The 19241-nt window shown below is 41.7% G+C and overlaps 1 protein-coding gene across 1 annotated transcript in view; it reads right to left on the bottom strand.

Annotated features, from left to right (window-relative positions):
• BCAS3 (BCAS3 microtubule associated cell migration factor) overlaps positions 1-19241 on the bottom strand; it is a 455244-nt gene that overhangs the window by 270413 nt on the left and 165590 nt on the right. Inside the window, 1 exon segment of the mRNA XM_033171393.1 lies at positions 3245-3395. Within this exon segment, the coding sequence (XP_033027284.1) occupies positions 3245-3395 (151 nt within the window).

The raw sequence follows: 19241 nt of genomic DNA, 5'->3' as shown, positions 1-19241 counted from the left end.
ATCTAAAATGGGGGTGGCGTACAAGGTAGTCTCCAGATCCTGTTGGACTGCAACTGCCATCATCCATGACCACTGACTGTGCTGGTTGGGGCTGATGGAAGCTGGAGTCCAACAACATCTGATGGGCTCTACATGGGTTTTCCTTGCTCCAGTAGGACAGGAGACGTGCCCTGGAGTTAGAAAATGATTATGGGGTGTCCTCTCTGGCTTAGCTAAGCCACTTCACATTTTTTCTGGGTTTCTTTTACTGGCCTGGTCTACACATTCAGTAGTGCAACCCTGAAAGAGGCAAGTTTCCCATTCTGGATGGGGTTGCACTCCTTCTGAAGGAAAAGGTGCACAGCTTGAGAGTTGTTGTTGTTGTAGTTGTTGTTGTTACCTTGCCCATCTGACTGGCTTGCCCCAGCCACTCTGAGTGGCCTCCAACAAAGTATAAACCTACAGCAAAACCTGAAACATTAAAAACTTCCCTATACCAGGCTGCCTTCAGGTGTCTTCTAAAAGTCAGATAGTTGTTTATTTCCTTGACATCTGACAGGGACGGGGTGCACATTCCACAGGGCGCCACTGCCGAGAAGGCCCTCTTCCGGGTTCCCTGTAACTTCACATCTCGCAGTGAGGGAACCACCAGAAGGCTGAACACTGGGGGTGGATACGCTCCTTCAGTTAGATAGGGCCAAGGCCGTTTAGGGCTTTAAAGGTCAGCACCAACACTCTGAATTGTGCTTGGAAACATACTGGGAGCTAATGTAGATAGTTTAGATCTGGTGTTATATGATCCCGGTGGCCACTCCCAGTCACCAGTCTGGCTGCTGCATTCTGGATTAGTTGTAGTTTCTGACTCCTCTTCAAAGGTAGCCCCATGCAGAGCACATTGCAGTAGTCCAAGCAGGAGATAACCAGAGCATGCACCACCCTGGTGAGACATATCTGTCTCTGGGACCCCAAGTGTCCTCTGTGGCTAGGAGTTCCTTTTACCACATCTGTTTGGTTCACCAGCTATGCATGTTCCTGGACAGGGATAGCCTGACCACTGAAGTCAATGCATTAGTAACCCCAAGTCCGGATTGCTGCAACGTGTTCTATGCAGGGCTGCCCTTGGGCCTGCTTTGGAAGCTCCAACTGGTGCAGAACGCAGCAGCCAAATTGTTGATAGGGGCACACGGCTGACAAGGTGTAGCACCATTATTAAAACATCTGCACTGGCTGCTCATCTGCTAGCAAGCCAGGTTCAAGTTCTTTGTATTAATTTACAATGCCTTGAACGAGTTAGGTTCAAGGTACCTTAGGGACCGCTTGAACCCTTGTATCCCAGCCCCATCACCAGGCGAGCAGCTGGTCATTCCCCAAGTTGGAGAGGCTCATCTGACAGTGACACAAAAATGAGCTTTTAATGTCAGTGGACCAGTCCTGTGAAATGTTCTGCCAACAGAGATTTAGCAGGCACTTTCTGTTTTAACCTTTAAATGCCTGCTGAAAACCTTTCTATGCTACTAAGCTTACGTAGGCAATTAAGGGGGGAAAAACTTTCGGTAACAGTTGATGATCTCTGACTTTAAAATTTTATGTGGTTTTTATTCTCTCTCTGTGTGTGTATAGGATGTAAACGACTTTGATTTTAAAAAAATGAATAGCGGTATACAAATATTTTTATAAATAAGTGATAGAGTGAAATGTTTTGTTTGTTTGTTTATTACATTTCTATCCCACCTTCCTCCAAGGAGCTCAAGGTGGCGTACTAGGTCCTTGTCCGAAACTCTAAACACTATACCACACTGGCTGTCTAATGTACCACTTCTATAAGTGCAGGGTGACATTTTTTTATTGCTTTCCATCCTATGTAATAATATATTTAAAAAAAAATACCTAACACATGAAGGACAAAGCAACTATCCCTGACTGATCCCCAGCTGTTCTAGTGTTCTTCCTGCAGATTTTAAGGAAAAATTTTAAAAATGTGGCACCCTCACATTTGATGTAAAGTGAGCCAGTCCATTCTATTAGCACAGCACTAACTTAGGTCCATCAATTTCAATGGGACTCCCCTTCAGTAAATCTTAGTTGGATGCTGCCCACCGAAATGAATGGAAACGACTAACATAGCTCCATTAACTTCAATGAGTCTACCCTGAGTAGGATTTAGCTTGATATGGCTCAATGAGTCTCCTCTGTGTAGGACTAACCTTGGACATCACCCAAGAACACTATTCATTGAGCTTGAAAATTTTAAGATGGAATAGTGCTTGAAAATGTATCAGATCAGATAAAACCTTCCCCAAACTGCTGCCCTCCAGATGGGTTTGGACTACAACTCCCATCAGTCCAAACCCATCTGGAGAGCACCAAGGTGAGGAAGGCCACAGTAGATTGATAAAACAAATACTCCTGCTTCTCTGCGGGTGGAGAGAGACGCAAACTCTTAAGGAGGGCAAATGTTTGGCAGTATTTTGTTCTGCTATCAAAACACACGCATATGTTCCCTGCTCGGTTCTCCCTCTCCCCCCCTCTCTCCCCCCCTCTCTTCCTAAGGTAAGCTCTATAAAAGCTCGATATTTCTGCTCGCTTTCACTGTGTTTGGCTGAGTATACTGACTTTGAGCCTGGATTGAAGTATAGCAATTGCAGGAACTTTACTCTGAACGTCTCCCAAACTTCTTTTTAAACTATAACATATATCACATTATGAACCGGGAGACTAGGGGTGAAAATAATAAAAATAAACTAAAATGAAATAGAGTAAGATGTGAATAATATTTTTTTTAAAAAAAAAAAAAAAACCAAAACAAAACAGCGCTGTTGATAGCTTTAGCAGGGGCCGGGAAATCCTCTGTTTAAGTTACTAATTACCTCTGATGTCAAGCAGAAAGCAAATCCCTCAGATGATTTGGAGAAAATGAGCCATCGAAGTACAAAATAAGAAAAAAAGAAACGAGTTTGGAAATTTTGGACAAATATTTACAGACCCGGTTTGAGATGCCCTGGAGTTGTTCCCTTATTCTACATGTGGCACAAACCAGAGTGAATGTGCAGGGCAATCCTATGCACATTTACTCAGAATCAAGTCCTACTGTGATCAAGGGGACTTACTTGCAAGAAACTGTGCACAGGACTGCAACCTTTAAATACAGAACAGAGGTGTTGCTGCTAAGCACAACTCTCCGCCTCCCCCCAAATAAAAATACTATATGCGGGGGGAGGGGGGTTTAATGCATTAAGGAACTGCTATTTTAAAACACTTTACTTACCCTGTGCGTTTGGTGATGGTTCCTAAAGTCATGGGCTGCTTGATTTGAGCAAGAGGAACTACCACAGTCAGGCTGGGAAGTGGAGAAAGGCGAGGGTTCCCAGGGTTATTGTTGGTGAAATTGTTGTAAGTGTCTTGACTATTCAATTTACCTTAACAGGAGAGAGAGAGAAAAAAAAATAATAATAATTGGAGGGAGGGGGGAAGCAGCATTATTAATTTATTTTAAACATTTCAATCCCACCTCTCCAAGATTCAGCGTTTTTATTATTAAGTTTACCATACCCCCCCTCCTCCAGTGATGCATGAATTGGTCAAAGTACGTTTCTCTCCATTTCTCATTTTTTCCCAATCTTAAATTCAGTGTGCTGGATTTCTGTAACGGTTTGTGATTTATTTATTTATCAAAAGCCCTCACACGAAAATTTGTCAGCTTTTGTAGTGCACATTTGCACTTTGAGGTTTGTTGATTTTTTTATAAAAAAAACCATCAAGTGGTATATAAAACTTTATGAAATAAATGCATTTCCCCTAAGCTACACATTTCCGTATGAGATTTTGGCAAGCGGTTTTCCCAAAATAGCATGAATTTCTGTGTACACCGTTATTTGGTTGGGAAGCTGCGCTGCAAGTGTGAATTTCAAAGGATAGCTGTTTTAAGCTTGTGTGTTGTTTTGAGAGGCGCGTATTAGGTAGATGCACAAGAACTGAATTTATTCCTCAGCCCTATTCTCTGCCCGGCTCCTCTCCGCATCTACATGTTTTCAGATCAACAGCTTTCTTTGTGGGGATTAAGGCGGATGTACCATCCAGGAAGCAAAAATAGAATTAACACCAACATGAAGAAAAAATGGTGGCATTTAAAAAAAAAAAAAAGCCCCCCCCCGCAAAGTCAAGGTGTACAAGTGTATATGCTGGCCCCAATCCAGCACGAGAGAGTCATGTATAGGAGAAGCTTTCCTCTCACATAGCTAATGCAGATACTTGCCCAGGCCAAACTGAACATGGTGGATTTGTCTTTTATTTATTTTAAATATGTATTTTCCACCTTTCAACTGCAGGAAGCCTTGAGGTGGCTGACAGAAACATCACTGTAGATGCAATTAAGCCATAAGACCTGTTAACAAGCCCACTACAGTAATGCAGAGAAAATACTATTGAAAGCTAAAGGGTGGGGGGAGCTGTGTGTTTGGTTGTTTCCTAAAAACAAATCAGGGAGAGAGCCCAACAGAGGGCTGTTACAGTGATAAGGCACCGTGAACAAAAAAGGCCATCTTTTATCGCCACCCACTTTGCCTCAGAAAGAGTGAGGATCTTTCTGAGAATGTGGGGGGGGGGCACACACATCCTTATTTATGTATTATTACATATATAGGCACAGCCTCCCTTTCCCCCAAGGAATACATGGTTCTTCCCCCTCTCCGTTATTCTCCTCACGACGTCCCAGGAAGCCAACTTTGGCTGAGAGATAGCGACTACCCAGTGAGCTACATGGCCAGGTGGGGATTCGAACCCTGGTCTCCCAGGGTTGTACCTAAGGGTTATAAACCTGGTCCTTTAACTCTCTGCCAGTAAAGCCAAAGACTCTCAAAGATCTTGGGTGCTGAAGGCTCCCTAGTTCACAGCAGCGACTGGGACAACACTGTCTGCAGCTGTTACCTAAAGAGTTTGGGGTAGGAAAGACTTTCTTTAGTATGGGAATTAGATAAACAGAGATGGATGTCTCTTCCACCCCAAAGGTTCCTGTATGAGGTGTTTTGTTTTGTTTTGAATGCAAATCTTTTCTGTAATTTGGGATCTATTCCTAGCAGTGGTTGCAGAGATGTTCACTGGAGGCACTGCCATCCGTAAGCCTCGGTGTTCCTGGGTGCCATAGAGAGCCACTGCCATAAAAACAGAAGGGACTCTGCATGGCTGCGGCCTACAAGCTCAGTGTGTGCATTTCAGAGCTGAACTCCAAGGAAGTTTAACTCAGAAACATAAAACCCACAAAGCACATTTACTTTCACCCAAAAGCCAAGGGCATAGAGGACTGCAGCTTTTTTCCCTTTCTTTTTGCTTTAGGCATTAGCAGTGTCCGTCCAAACAAAAGCGTGAGGCGCTGGGGCATCGGTGTGCCTGCATTTGCTGTAACCAACAACAAAAAGCCTTCCAATAATTGTTTATTAGACACAAGGGGAGAGAGGGGAGAGAGCAAAAAAGTAACTGAGCACCAGGCTGTGCTGAATTAACCACCCCATTTAAATAAATAGGATTTCAGCATGCTTAACAAGAAATGTACCAACTTCTGCCTGTTTCTGTTTCACAGGATTTTTGCTCATAATTCTATTCCATTCCGTTTCTGCATTTATCTTCATTTTTAAAAATAAGCAAATGTGAATTTGCCTCCCAATATACATATATAAATGTGCTGAATTTTAATGCATTTGAATCACCAAGAGATTGTGTGGAAACTTTGAGAGAAATGTGAAATCTGGCGAACAGCCAGATGCTTTGAGTAAATCAAAATGTTAAATCGTGGCTGATTTGTTTATTTTAGAATTTTGCATACTCCACCCCCCTCCCGAAAATAAAGGTGTACACTTATCTTGTTTGCAATAATGATTTAAGCCCCCCCCCCCTACTGCTTAACTTGGAAACAAAAATGTAATAAAATAAAGCTGTATACTGATGTTGTGTAGAACAGTAATTTCTTCCACATACACTGGAAAGAAAACAGTGTTAAAACTATGTAAATTTAAAAGGCTCTAAGTAATACTCAAGAGTAGACCTGCTGAAATTAATGCATATAGATTTCAATGCATATATTTTGAGTATGACTAACACTGGTTTTAATAAATAAATGTTTGAAACTGAATTTCTGAATTGCAAATTCATTGATTAAAAGGAAAGAACAGGATCAGATGAAAAAAAGCAGAAAACTGAGGAAGATTCCCCCAACACCCACCCACAATCAAGTTCTTTTTGAATGCAGTAACAAGAAGAAGGATTTGAGCAATCACAATGTAGATAGTAAGGAACTCTATCCTGTGAATCTAACTGGAACAAAAAAAGAGAGAGAAGAATTTGCTGTTATGAAACAAAAACTTCAAATTACATCTCAAAACAAACTGCTCTTTTAAAGACTTGTGATCTTTCATAATACAGGGCAAAAGTTTTTTTTTAAAAAAAAAAAAAGAGGAAAGGGCTGGGACAGTAACAAGCGTCTCTCGATTAAACTGACGGGAGTGTAATCGATATGAGCAGTTTTGATACCAAGAAGAACATTAAGTCAGTTGCTATTTTGAACTCATCTGAGACTCCTGGCCTTCTTAGGTACTGTACGTTTGTTGGGAGGGAAATGCAAAATTATACTAAAAAAAAACTCTTGCGTGTATGTTTAATCTGTAGATTGGCTCCTGATGACTTCGCCTTTCCTCCTCCTCTGCTTGGTTTGAAGCTGGCAAAAGGTCTCCACCCTCTTTAATGTGCTGTATGTAGTTGCGTCAAAGCCTTCCTCTCACTCTTCTTCTTCTTCTTCTTCTTCTTCTTCTTCTTCCCTATTTCCTTCTCCAACCTGTATCTCTAGCTCGCCCCCTGTATATCTCACAGCGTGCCCCCATCGCACTTGACCGACCTCTGATTCACCCTTTGCATCAAGGCCTCGTCGCTCTACAATCTTATCCATGATTTTATTATTAACTTAAGTGCATTTGCTCCCTCTTGCTCCTTCTTATCTTTCCTCTTTGATTTCATATTATTGTCCTCCTCAATTGCTCCCTTCCTTGGCTTCATTCTTCCTTTTCAAACCACGGATTTCCACTTCTCCGTCTCAATTGCCTGCTTTTTCCCTGGTTGCGCCTTGCGTTCTGAATGCTTTGCCAGCCGAGATCTGGGCCGCTCACTTCCTCCTATTCAGACGCTTGAAACTCATTTGTGTCAATAAAAAGTATTACCAACCATTACTTTTGGGTTCATTCTAAACAGACGGGGACAATTGCCCGCATAGTCTGTTTTCAGGAGAACTGAATGTTCTAATATAATCATTTCCTCCCACCATTTTACATTTCTCCTTCTCTCTTTTTTATGTTTTCTCTTTGGAAAATTTAGGCTGTAGTCCTATCTATCTATCTATCACCCAGCTGTAAGCCACATTGAACTCAATGGGACCTACTTCTGAGTCAACATGCATAGCACTGTCAGACGGTCAGTTTTGGAGCAAAGTGTGATTTCTTTTAAATCTTTTTAAAGAGCCTCACTGTGGTGTAATGATTTTGTTATTTCATACTTATTTATAAAAGTCTAGCAGACTCTGGAGGAAGGTCAGAGAGCATTATTTAACAAATTAAGGTTGCCTACATGGACAGGTCAGCTCAATCGACTGGTCTTCCTTCTTAGAATGTTGTGACCCCCCCCCCCAAATGCTGCTTCCCTTGGGACTGATGCGCTGCACTTCGCATAGTGTACAGAGTTATTAGCTGCTACTCCCAATCACCACACACAGAAAGAAGTAAAAGGGAAAGTTTGTAGCAATGTGCCTCAAAGCAGATGTTCCTTTGGGGGCTGCCCCGAGGATTTGCTTTTGCATGTTGGCAAATTCTGAATATGCATCTGTCACTCAGTTGAGGACTTACCAGAATGCTCCCCATATGCAGATATTAAAGCTAACATTGGTTGTCTCCTGCATAACACAGCAACGTATTGGTCTCTAGTGATAAAGTTATATTGTTTGTTGTCTGACTGTGTTCCTAAACCTGTGTTAAAATATTGTCCTGACCACCCCCCTCCTCTAACATTACATTAGAATTAGAGACCATCTATTAACGTTAGCATATATCGTGTGCTCAGGCTACAGCAAACAAATTAAATACAACTGGATCCAGCCAAAATTAAGCACTTTGAACCCAAGGATGGATTAATCTGTCAGATTCTGTTTCTCTTATTAATTTATTAAATTTGTTGTTATTATTATTTTTTATAAATTTTTATACCGCCCTATACCCGTAGATCTCAGGGCGCTTCACTATATCTTGCCCAAGGCAGCCCCAAGCAACTTACAGCCATTAATTTCTCATTTGTACACCCTTAAATTCAGTTCTCCCCATTTCTACACAATTTGTGATTATTATTTTTAAAGCCTCTTGAAAATTTGTCAGCGTTTTCATGCAAACTTCTGCTAGTGAACACATTTTTGCATGCAGTCCTGGCCAATATACATATTTTTGAAAGCAATTTCCCCAAATGTAATGCATGTCTGTATGAAACTTTCACCAATATACAGTGGTGCCCCGCTAGACGAATGCCTCACTAGACGAAAAACTCGCTAGACGAAAGGCATTCGCTAGCGGAAGGCTGCCCCGCAAGACGAATTTGTCAATGGAGCTGCCTCGCAAGACGAAATTTTTTTTTCCCGTCAAACCGCTATTTTCCCGTTGGTGCTTCGCAAGACGAAAAATTCGCTATACGACAGCACTCGCAGAACAAATTATTTTCGTCTTGCGAGGCACCACTGTATGAATTTTTATACATGCCATTCAAAGGAGAACTGCATCGTAAAATTCAGAGAAGTGCAAATTTTTAAAGGATAGCTGTGTTTCAGTTCACATATTGCTTCGGAAAGTGAAAATTAGGTAATTCCTCATTAAAATTAGACAAGATCAAATTTATCTTCCATCCCTAATTAATATATACTGCTGATTTCAAGAGGATTAAAAGATGCTTAAATCTCTTGAATGGAAACCAATGGCGCTTAATAAATTAATTCTGGCTTGATCAAACCCATAATCTATACTGTACTGGAGGGAGGTTCAAGTTCTTTGCCAATAGAAATAAAATAAAACCGGAATTCAGCTAACATCAGTGGAAAGATAGGAGTAAATTTATGCAATTTTACTGCCCAGCCCTATGCATGCTGACTCAGAAGCAAGTCCCAATGAGACTCACTCCCAAATCAGTGTAGACTCACATTGCAACCTTAACTCCTCCACCACTATGATTTTGTATTATGAAGTTTGAGTGCTGTTTTTAAAAAGAACATTACTTTTGAAAATAGACTATCAACTAAACTACAGTTGTCTCTCACTTCTAAGGCTACTACTACTACTACTAATATTGTATTGAGCACCTAAATCATTAGCCACCATATAATAGGTTTAAAGAAAATCTAATCCGGAAGGCATCCTAAGAAAATTAAGTTGTACGCCTAACTTTGACATAATTTTCCTCAATTGTTTATCAGTATTCAGTCAATAATCTTTCACCCTCTCATTCTCTTTTTTCCAGGGGGGGGGATGACACAGAATAAATGCCACATTTCATGGCCAGCTGAGAAAAGGGGTGGGGTGTGTGTGCAAGGGAAAGCAGAAGAAAGCAGGGGCCTCGCCTGTTTACAAGAGCCTGAAAAGCACTCAAACATAGAAAAGCTTCCCTGAATTAAAAGGTTTAGATCATTAACTTGTTTTTCTGCGTCCGGCCAATACTGTGAAATGGTGGCTTTTCTCTTGAGGAGGAGGAAGAGGAAAGGAGAGGAGAGGAGGGAGGGAGGGGGGATACTTAAAAGGGAGCTGTGTTTGAATTAGGTTCCTAAACAGCAGCTTGCGCTTTGGAGAGATATTATCCAAGTCCCACGGCAGAAGCGTCCAAAACTCAGAGCTAAAGTGCAACTGCCCCCCCCCCTTTTTCCAAGCAAGAATAACAAGGCGGGAGAAAAGGGTTCCTCACAGGAAGCCGTCTGAGAAGCTATAATGGTGCTTCAGATGGATTGAAGATAGGAAAAGGAAGGCAAAGGAGGGGGGGTTCTTAGTGAAGGCCTCATCTTCCTAAAGACACTCAAGGCTTCCTTTAACCCCCCCCCCCATCTCTTTTTCGGTCATTTAATACGGCACATAACCATTACCTTGGATTTCCTCCCCCTGCCCCCACTTTTAATGCTGGTTTTCCTATTTAACGCCCCAGGATTCCTGAATTGCAGCCCATGACAAACTGGGAAAAGTTTTGGTATGAGAGTGAATTAAAAAAAAGAGGGGGGGCCCCAAAATGAAACAGCATTCATCTAGGCTGTTGTGAAATTCTAATCCGGTGAATGACAAAAGGAGTTTGAACCGATGCTTATTTAATTTCATGCATTGTTTGAAAAAGGAAAGAAACTAAAAATTATTATTAGCTTTATTTATGAATTACTTCCCATGAGGCATCCTGAAGCGAATTACAATATAATAAAAACATACACAGAACTTTTTTTGAAAGGTTTGTGTGTATATATTTTAGAATAGCATTGAAGCTAATATATTCATTCCTCGACTATACTACCCTGAAATCATAGAACAGATTTTTAATTATCTCCTTTTTCATTCTCGGTTCATAAAAAATACATCCGCATGTTGTGGTTTAATTAGTCATATTTTGTCAAGAGAAGGTCTGCTACCCTTTGCAATGAAGGGTCAATTCCACTATCTGTAAAGTTGCTGTATCTAAAAGAAGGCAAGATACAGATACCTGGAATGGTTTCCTGATGGCACTAAAATAAAATAAAATAAAATAGACTGAATTTCAAAGATCCAACTGCAAAGGTGGCTTAATACGCCTTATCCATGAAACATACACTTCAATTGTTATGTTTCTGTGGATGCAGTGAATGGTTTAAATGATCGAGGAATGATCGAGATAATGATAATTTTGGACAGTATACATCAAATGATGATCTTGGATATGTTCTATGGATCAAACATATACATTATCTATCTATTTCACCTCCTGGCCCCGAATACAAACAGAAAAAGAAAAAGACTCTGAGCAACTACAAATAGGAAAATTCTTTTTTAAAAAAAATGCTTCTGCCCATCTCCTCCTCCCTTTATCCCCCTTTACAAATTCACCCAGTTTGCTCAAACTCAAATGACATATATCTGTCAAGGTCCAGCAACCTGTTGCAGGAATAATCTGCAGGGATGCATCTCAAATTAAAACACAGCTCCAGCTATGTGTTGGTTTTATCTATTTGTGAGCTGGCATTCTGGAAAGCAAAAGCTTTCACTGTGTATTGCCCTCCTCTTCTTGCAGGAGCTAACGAAAAGGGACCTTTCCGCAGTATAATTTGCACACAGATCATAGCTCCAAAGAGCTAGACTAGGTGTGCAAATTGGGAGGCTGCACATTACGACAGAGCAATGTCCACGCACGGGGTGAGGAAGCCCTTCCTTCCGCAGGTGCCTTATCAGAGGTGAGCTATGTAATGATAAGAGAAAGGGCCTTTGGGGGCATCAATGCCCTGTTTATGTAACACTCTGCCTTTAGAGGCTGGCCAAGCAACCATGTCACAATCCTTTATCTCAGCCAATTATTTTTTTAGTATTTTAAAACTATGTGTCTACCTAGCGTGGCAAAGTGGTTTTGAGTGCTGGACTAGGGTCAGGGAGACCCAAGTTCAACTCCCCATTCAAGCATGAGGCTCATTGGGGTTGATCTTGTGCCAGTCACTGTCTCATTCCCTAACCTACCTTTTGTGGGGATAAAAGGGGGAGGGAGAGAAGCCTGATAGTCAGATAGATAAGACTACTAATAGATAAATAGATACACAGATGGACAGACAGACATTTGGATCCCTTCCAGTCGGGATTCAGACCTCATCATGGGACTGAAACTGCCTTGGTCACACTGGTCGATGATCTCCGGCGGGCTAGGGACAAAGTTGAGAGCTGTTTCCTAGTTCTGCTGGATCTCTCAGCGGCTTTTGACACCATTGACCATAACATCCTTCTGGACCGTCTAGAGGGGTTGGCAGCTGGGGGCACTGTTATACAGTGGTTCCGCTCCTTCCTCCTGGGCTGTGTTCAGAAAGTGGTGGGGGGGATGAGTGTTCAGACCCCCGGGCTCTCGCTTGTGGGGTACCTCAGGGTTCTGTCCTCTCCCCCATGCTTTTCAACATCTACATGCAGCCGCTGGGAGAGAACATCAGGGGGTTTCGGAGGGGTGTTCATCAGTATGCGGATGATACCCAGCTCTACCTCTCTTTCAAATCAGAACCAGTGAAGGCGGTGAAGGTGTGTGAGTGTCTGGAGGTGGTTGGAGGATGGATGGCGGCTAACAGATTGAGGTTGAATCCTGACAAGACAGAAGTACTGTTTTTGGGGGACAGGAGGCGGGCAGGTGTGGAGGACTCCCTGGTCCTGAATGGGGTAACTGTGCCCCTGAAGGACCAGGTGCGCAGCCTGGGAGTCATTTTGGACTCACAGCTGTCCAAGGAGGCACAGGCTAATTCTGTATCCAGGGCAGCAGTCTACCAGCTCCACCTGGTACGCAGGCTAAGACCCTACCTGCCCGCGGACTGTCTCGCCAGAGTGGTGCATGCACTAGTTATCTCTCGCTTGGATAACTGCAATGTGCTCTATGTGGGGCTACCTTTAAAGGTGACCCAGAAACTACAACTAATCCAGAATGTGGAAGCTAGACTGGTGACTGGGAGCGGCCGCCAAGACCACATAACACCGGTCTTGAAAGACCTACATTGGCTCCCAGTACGTTTCCGAGCACAATTCAAAGTGTTGGTGCTGACCTTTAAAGCCCTAAACAGCCTCGGTCCAGTATACCTGAAGGAGCGTCTCCACCCCAATCGTTCTGCCTGGACACTGAGGTCCAGCGCCGAGGGCCTTCTGGCAGTTCCCTCACTACGAGAAGCCAAGTTACAGGGAACCAGGCAGAGGGCCTTCTCGGTAGTGGCACCCACCCTATGGAATGCCCTCCCACCAGATGTCAAAGAGAAAAACTACTAGACTTTTAGAAGACATCTGAAGGCAGCCCTGTTTAGGGAGGCTTTTAATGTTTAATAGATTATTGCATTTCAATGTTCTGTTGGAAGCCGTCCAGAGTGGCTGGGGAAACCCAGCCAGCTGGGCAGGGTATTAATAATAATAATAATAATAATAATAATAATAATAATAATAATAATAATAATAATAATTGTTGTTATTGTTATTGTTATTATTATTATCTGTTGCCGGATGTTGAAAAGCAACCAATATGTGAATGATATGTGAATAAAACAAAACAAATAAATTAAAACTAGGGTATTAATCAGTTCCAAACAATAATTATAAAAAATAAATAAATTCTTGAACTGTTCCTAAAATTCAGAGATCCCCTTTGAAGCATTGACTGGACTAAGGAACTGAGTACTACAAGATCAGGAACTACTTAGAGAATAATACGATGAGTGAAATCCAATGGTGTCCATCTGCCAAAAGAGCACATGTTGTTGCCCGAAAGGATTCTCCCTCCTCCCTGCAGCCCCCACCCCTAGCTGGCATGCTCCCAAAACCTGCTCCAGAGGGTTTAGGGAGACTGCTGGTACCTACCTCTTGTGCACTGATGGCTGTTTTGGCAACAAGGATCCACACTAACTTCTGAACTTTGGAAATCGAGGGGATGGTCGTATTTATTTGTTTTAAATGAAACTTGCCCAAATCCATATAGTTAATCAATTAGACTAACCAGTTAATTGCCTTAACAGCTGCAACCCTCATGTGGATATATTATATACATATTATAGGCATGCAATAAGAAAGGTGCATAAAACAGCCAAGCGGCACTTCATCCAACAAGACAAGGATGCAATAAATCACAGAAATTTAAAAGGAAAGGCCTGCTTGCCAATGTGTCATACCTCCCAACTGTTTCTGGTAAACACATCCACACCTCTTTTGTCTCTCTTGTGTCCTTGGGTGAGATATGTGGAGATACATTTAAAAACATGTGCTAAGAGTGCAGTGCTTACATGTGCTGGCCCCCCCTTTTTAGTGTTGCCTCCCTCCCTCACATGCCTAAAATTGCAATTTCCTGTTATTGCTGTTCTATAAGCACAACAAGATCCTCTGTGACATTAAGTATTTTTCATGACTTCATTTGTGTGTATTTGTGTGTGTGTGTGTGTTTGTGTGTGTGTGTGTGTGTGTGTTTTTTTTCCCTCCCAAATTGGAATCCCACCATGCTCAAAACTTCCAAAGGGGCAAGTTACGTTTGTCTGTTGAAGCAGAACACAAGAGTTGTGTGGCACTTTAAAGACAAGACAATTTATTACAGCAGAAGTGTTTGTGGACTAGAGCAGGGGCGGAGCAAGGTGGGTGCGGTCTGCCCCAGGTGCCACCCCCGAGGGGGGTGACAAAATGCTGTGCGGCAGTCAACGTCTGTGAGAGACGCTGTGGGTTTGGCGTGTGCAGGCTTCCCGCTGTCAAAATGGTCCATCCGCCGGCTCCCCCTCAGCTATAGGGCGGCAGGCAGCCTCCTCATTGCAAGGCTCCCCAAAAACGCACAACAACTGTGGCTCTGCCAAAAAAGCTCAACAACCTTGCCTCCCCCCCAAAAAAAATATGAAATAAAGTCAAACAATTTTTGCAGGCAAAAAAAATAAAAAAAAATAAAAATCAATGTGGGGGATGGGCAAGAAATTTTCCGCACCGGGTAGCACCTGACCTTGCTTTGCCACTGGACTAGAGTCCACTTCATCAAGTGTACAAAGAGCTAAAGTAGAATGAATCGGGAAGTTTGTCTCTATTGGTTTGGGCACGAATAGAGGCCAGAGCTTCTTGTCCCGCTGCAGGGGTTAATTTATCTGTGTTCTCACCAACTGTTGCTGCTGTGTAAAATTGCTGTCCTTCTCTTGGTATATATTAAAGCCTTAACTGAACTGTCACAAGCTGTAGCGTTTGGTTTTCATTACCATTTTGCCCAATGCTCACACTTCTCTCTCACACACATAACACCCCCCAAGTGCACACGCCCACTGCAAATAACATTTCATGCATCTGCTGAAGCGTATGATGTGACACATTTGTTAGCCTTTAAGGTGCTTCAAGACTTGTCATTGCTATGTTCAGTTTACTAACACAGCCTGCTTCAGTATACCACACAGGACAGGTAAACGTTGCAGGATAAATGATCACATCACGCAACTGGTAGCACAGATCCTTCCACGGCATGTTGCGGCTCAGTGGCAGAGTGCATGCTTTGTGTGAAAAGGATTCCATGTTCAACCCCCAGCATCTCTGGGTATGGCTGGGAAGGACTCCAGCTTGAGACCACAGAAGCATCACTCCCAGGCAGAAGAGACAACACTGAGCAAGATGTTGCACTGAGACTCAGTGCAAGGCAGCTTTCGATATGCCTAAGGATGTTGGCAGGTGGGGGCAATGGCACTGATCTGAGTGAAACACTGGGAGGGGATACAAGACACATATAGCAATAAAAAAGTTGTCTCCCACTGAGGTCAACAGGGTTTGCGTCCTATCAACTGTGTTTAAGGATTGCAGCCTAACAGCACCATCCTACGCATGCCTACTCAAAAGGAAGTCCTACTGAGATCCATGAGGCATACTCTTAAGTAAGTGTGCAGAACACAACCATTGTAAACCTTTCTCCCTCACAGTCAAATTTGGGGAGGATCTGTACAAAAATAAAAGTAGAAAAAAGGGAAAGGTAATAAGGGGGAAACAGGAAATCTTTCATTCCTACAAACAGCTCTTGTGAGCTGAAGATAGAGAGCTGAGGGAGAAATTTGACCTTAAAAAAACAAAAACTACTGAATTCGCACTTCTTGGACCAATATGTAAACTGAAACCGCATTATCCTTCAAAATTCACACTTCTCCAAATTTTGTGATCCAAGTCTCCAACCAAACACTCTGTGGAAAAATGCAAGGATTTGTGAAAATAATACATAAATGGTATTAGGGGAAATGGCTTGCAAAAAAATGTTAAAACTGCATTAAAAGGTATATATTATGAGAAATACACAATCAAAGGCAAACAAATGTTCATTCGACGTTTTACAAAATTGCAAAAAAACTGCAAATTGCTGTGAAAATGTGAAGAACTGTATTTAGGTTTGGAATAAGGAGAAACCAAGAGAAACTGAAATTTCACATATGTGTTCAGACCCTATTCAGGGTTGTTGCTGTATTTTTTTTTTAAAAAAAAGCTTTCTTATTTTAAACATGAGAGTACAGTTTACAAAGCCATAGTAACCACTTCTGAATCATAATCTGATTCTATTCATAGACATTTATTCCAAAATATGCCATCTTTACTTGCAAAGCTGAACACAGCTTGCAGAGATGAAAAGATACTCATTCTCAGGTGTTTTCTTTTTGTTTTTGTTTTTTTGATAACCCTCAGATTTATTCCAAAAAAATAATTGTATCCAATTGCTTTTAAGGCTCTTTCTTTAACCCTGTTCTGTTGTGCTGAATCACCAAGCTTGTTCATTTTGTTAGCTTTTTGAGTAAGATGACTGCTTTAGTAGCTATTTTAGAAGACTTGTTTTCCTGATATTTCTAATTTAACCAGCACTTACAGTAAATTCTAAGGCCCGCACAGCAACTGCAATTGCAATGCTAAACACAAATTTCTAAGAGTGTGCCCTAGTAAACACAGTGGGACTTGCTTCTGAGTAAATATACGCTAAATATGAATTTAAAGGCAAACCTCCCTAAGTCACACCTTCTGAATCAATACAAGAAACGAAACACAGCCACTGGTGTGGAAATGTGGAGAACTTAAGGTTGGAAACATGAGAAACTGAGAGAAACAGAAACTGAAAGATTCGCCTTTCTCCAGCTGCAAGGACCCAATCCTAAACGCTGACTCAGAAGTAAATCCTGAGGAGTGGGACTTACTCCACAGAAAGTGCATTTCATACTGCAGCCTGTTCGGTTTCTCAGACCTAACAAAACAGATCCAGTCATGCCTGTCTCTGCCTCTCATGAAAACGAACTTCTGAATTATTATGACTTTATGGCACTAACCTCAAGCAATGTACAGGGTCCTATTTAGAGCTTCCACATTTCTAATCTTCATCCTTTCTTTTACAAGAACGAAAACACTTCGGACATGAAGATGGGCTTTCTCTGTTCTTCTATAGGAGTGGATTCCCTGGGATATACTCTGCCTGGGCTGTTTCATCACAGCAAGTGAAGGCTTGTCTGTTCTCGGGTTATTCTTTTATTTCTGATGCATCAGCTTTATGATTTTTAGATGCCCTTTTCCTCCTCTTTTTCCATATTTGTAATTTTTAACTACCAAATGCTTATTTTTAAAATAATGTGCTGGGGGGGGGGATATTCATTTAAGAAGCAGTAACATTATGGCTGAACAACACGCAACGTGCAAAATCCACAAAATATTTTTTATTTTCATTTAAAAGACCGGATCTTGCAGTGTCTTCTTCTTTTATTGAAAACAGTGCCATAACTTTCAGGACACTTTTGATCAGGGAATCTAACCTGATTCACTTTAATCTTGGAGGAGGGGTACTGAAGCACTAATCCCCACCCTGTAGTAAAAATTGAAATGGTACCCCTGTTTGCAAAACTAAATTGCTAGGTAAATGTTTCTGGATTTCTTTTATTAATATATTTTGCTGATCAAAACCATTCATAAACCTCAGATGGATCAAAGGTTAAAGCAAACAGCGAAAATTATTTAAGTTATACACACACACACACACACACACACACACATACGTGTCATTCTGGTCTTGCTACTGATGTGGAGGAGCAATAGGAAAACTGAATTCCATTTATAAGGCAATAGGCAGGCATTGCCCATACACTCTCAGGCATATCTTCCACATTCATAAGCAGTTTTAAACAGAAAAGCTCCAATTCCCAAAAGCTGGATTCTGGGCCCAAGGGCAGATTCTGAACTCGTGCAAAAGAAACCCTGCTCTCCAAGCCTGCAGTACGCCCCCCCTTTGAAGTGTGCACCAATCTAGATTGAGACACAGTGTTAAATTGTTTAAAAACAACTGATCCTACCCAGGAGGAAGTGACTGAATGATTAAGATCCTCGATAAAAGCCGCCATCCTGAGGTTAGCAAGAGAGGACCTTTCCATGTGGCATGAGCACCACAGAAAATCTTCAGTATTTACAGATACAGGCCTTTGTATTTAAGCTGTGGGGACGGGACGGGATGGGACAGTCAAACCCTCAGGTATCTGAAGAAGTGTGCATGCACACGAAAGCTCATACCAAGAACAAACTCAGTTGGTCTCTAAGGTGCTACTGGAAAGAATTTCCTATTTTGTTTCGACCTCAGGTGACAATACAAGATAACTGAAGGAAAAGGAGGAAAGAAAACCACTTATTTTGCCAGTGTTGTACTTACTAGGGAATTTCGCTTTATGAGAAACAAAGGACAAGCTGGAATGAGTTATAAGTAGGGATCCTTGAGGGTTCTGTGCAAATTCTATCACCAACTGACCTCTAATTTGCACATCCTGGACTAACGTAGCAATTAGAACTTAGCTTTTCGCATTTTCTCAATGTTCCAAAATACATTTTAGAACATATGTAAATATGTGTATGGTATTTTGAGATAAAATACGTTGGGGAAATGCATATTTTGAAATTGCATTTTAACATGTGCAATGCAATATGCATTCGGAATGCAAATATCCGTGCCTTTTTAAAGACCATTATAATCATTGCATTCCGCATTAATGTGGAAACAGGACGGGACGCATTCTGCTTCTGTCTGCAATCCTGTTTGTTGCATTGGGAATTGCTGGGTAAACACAGGAAAATTCATAAGGAATGAAAGCGGACTAAGCTACCCATCTCTTAAGGTTTAACATGATTTTAACCCAAAGCTAATTTGATCGATTTGATTTAACTTGGTGGGCCTTCCACAAACTACCATCTTTTCAGATATGGAGGCCATCTCTCTCTCCCTCTCTCTCTTTCTCTGATGCACTCACACCCCTGTACTATGGGGATAACAATACTGACTTTTCTTAAATGGCTGCTGTAACAATTACTAAGATAATTTACACCTCTCTCTGTTTCCCCCACTATAAAATGCTAGATTGTAAGCTTGCAGGGACAGGTTCCCCTGGCCCCTTTGTGCTTATGAAACTCTGTAAAATGTGCACAGATGTTACAATATAATAAATGATAATGTATGTGAAGTGCTTTGAGAAGTTAGGAGACGCACTAAGTATCATTTGCCATTGCTATGATAATAGTGCCTAT

The sequence above is a fragment of the Lacerta agilis genome, chromosome 15 (genome assembly GCF_009819535.1).
Source record: "Lacerta agilis isolate rLacAgi1 chromosome 15, rLacAgi1.pri, whole genome shotgun sequence".
Lineage (NCBI taxonomy): Eukaryota > Metazoa > Chordata > Lepidosauria > Squamata > Lacertidae > Lacerta > Lacerta agilis.
This window is presented reverse-complemented; position numbering and strand designations above follow the sequence as displayed.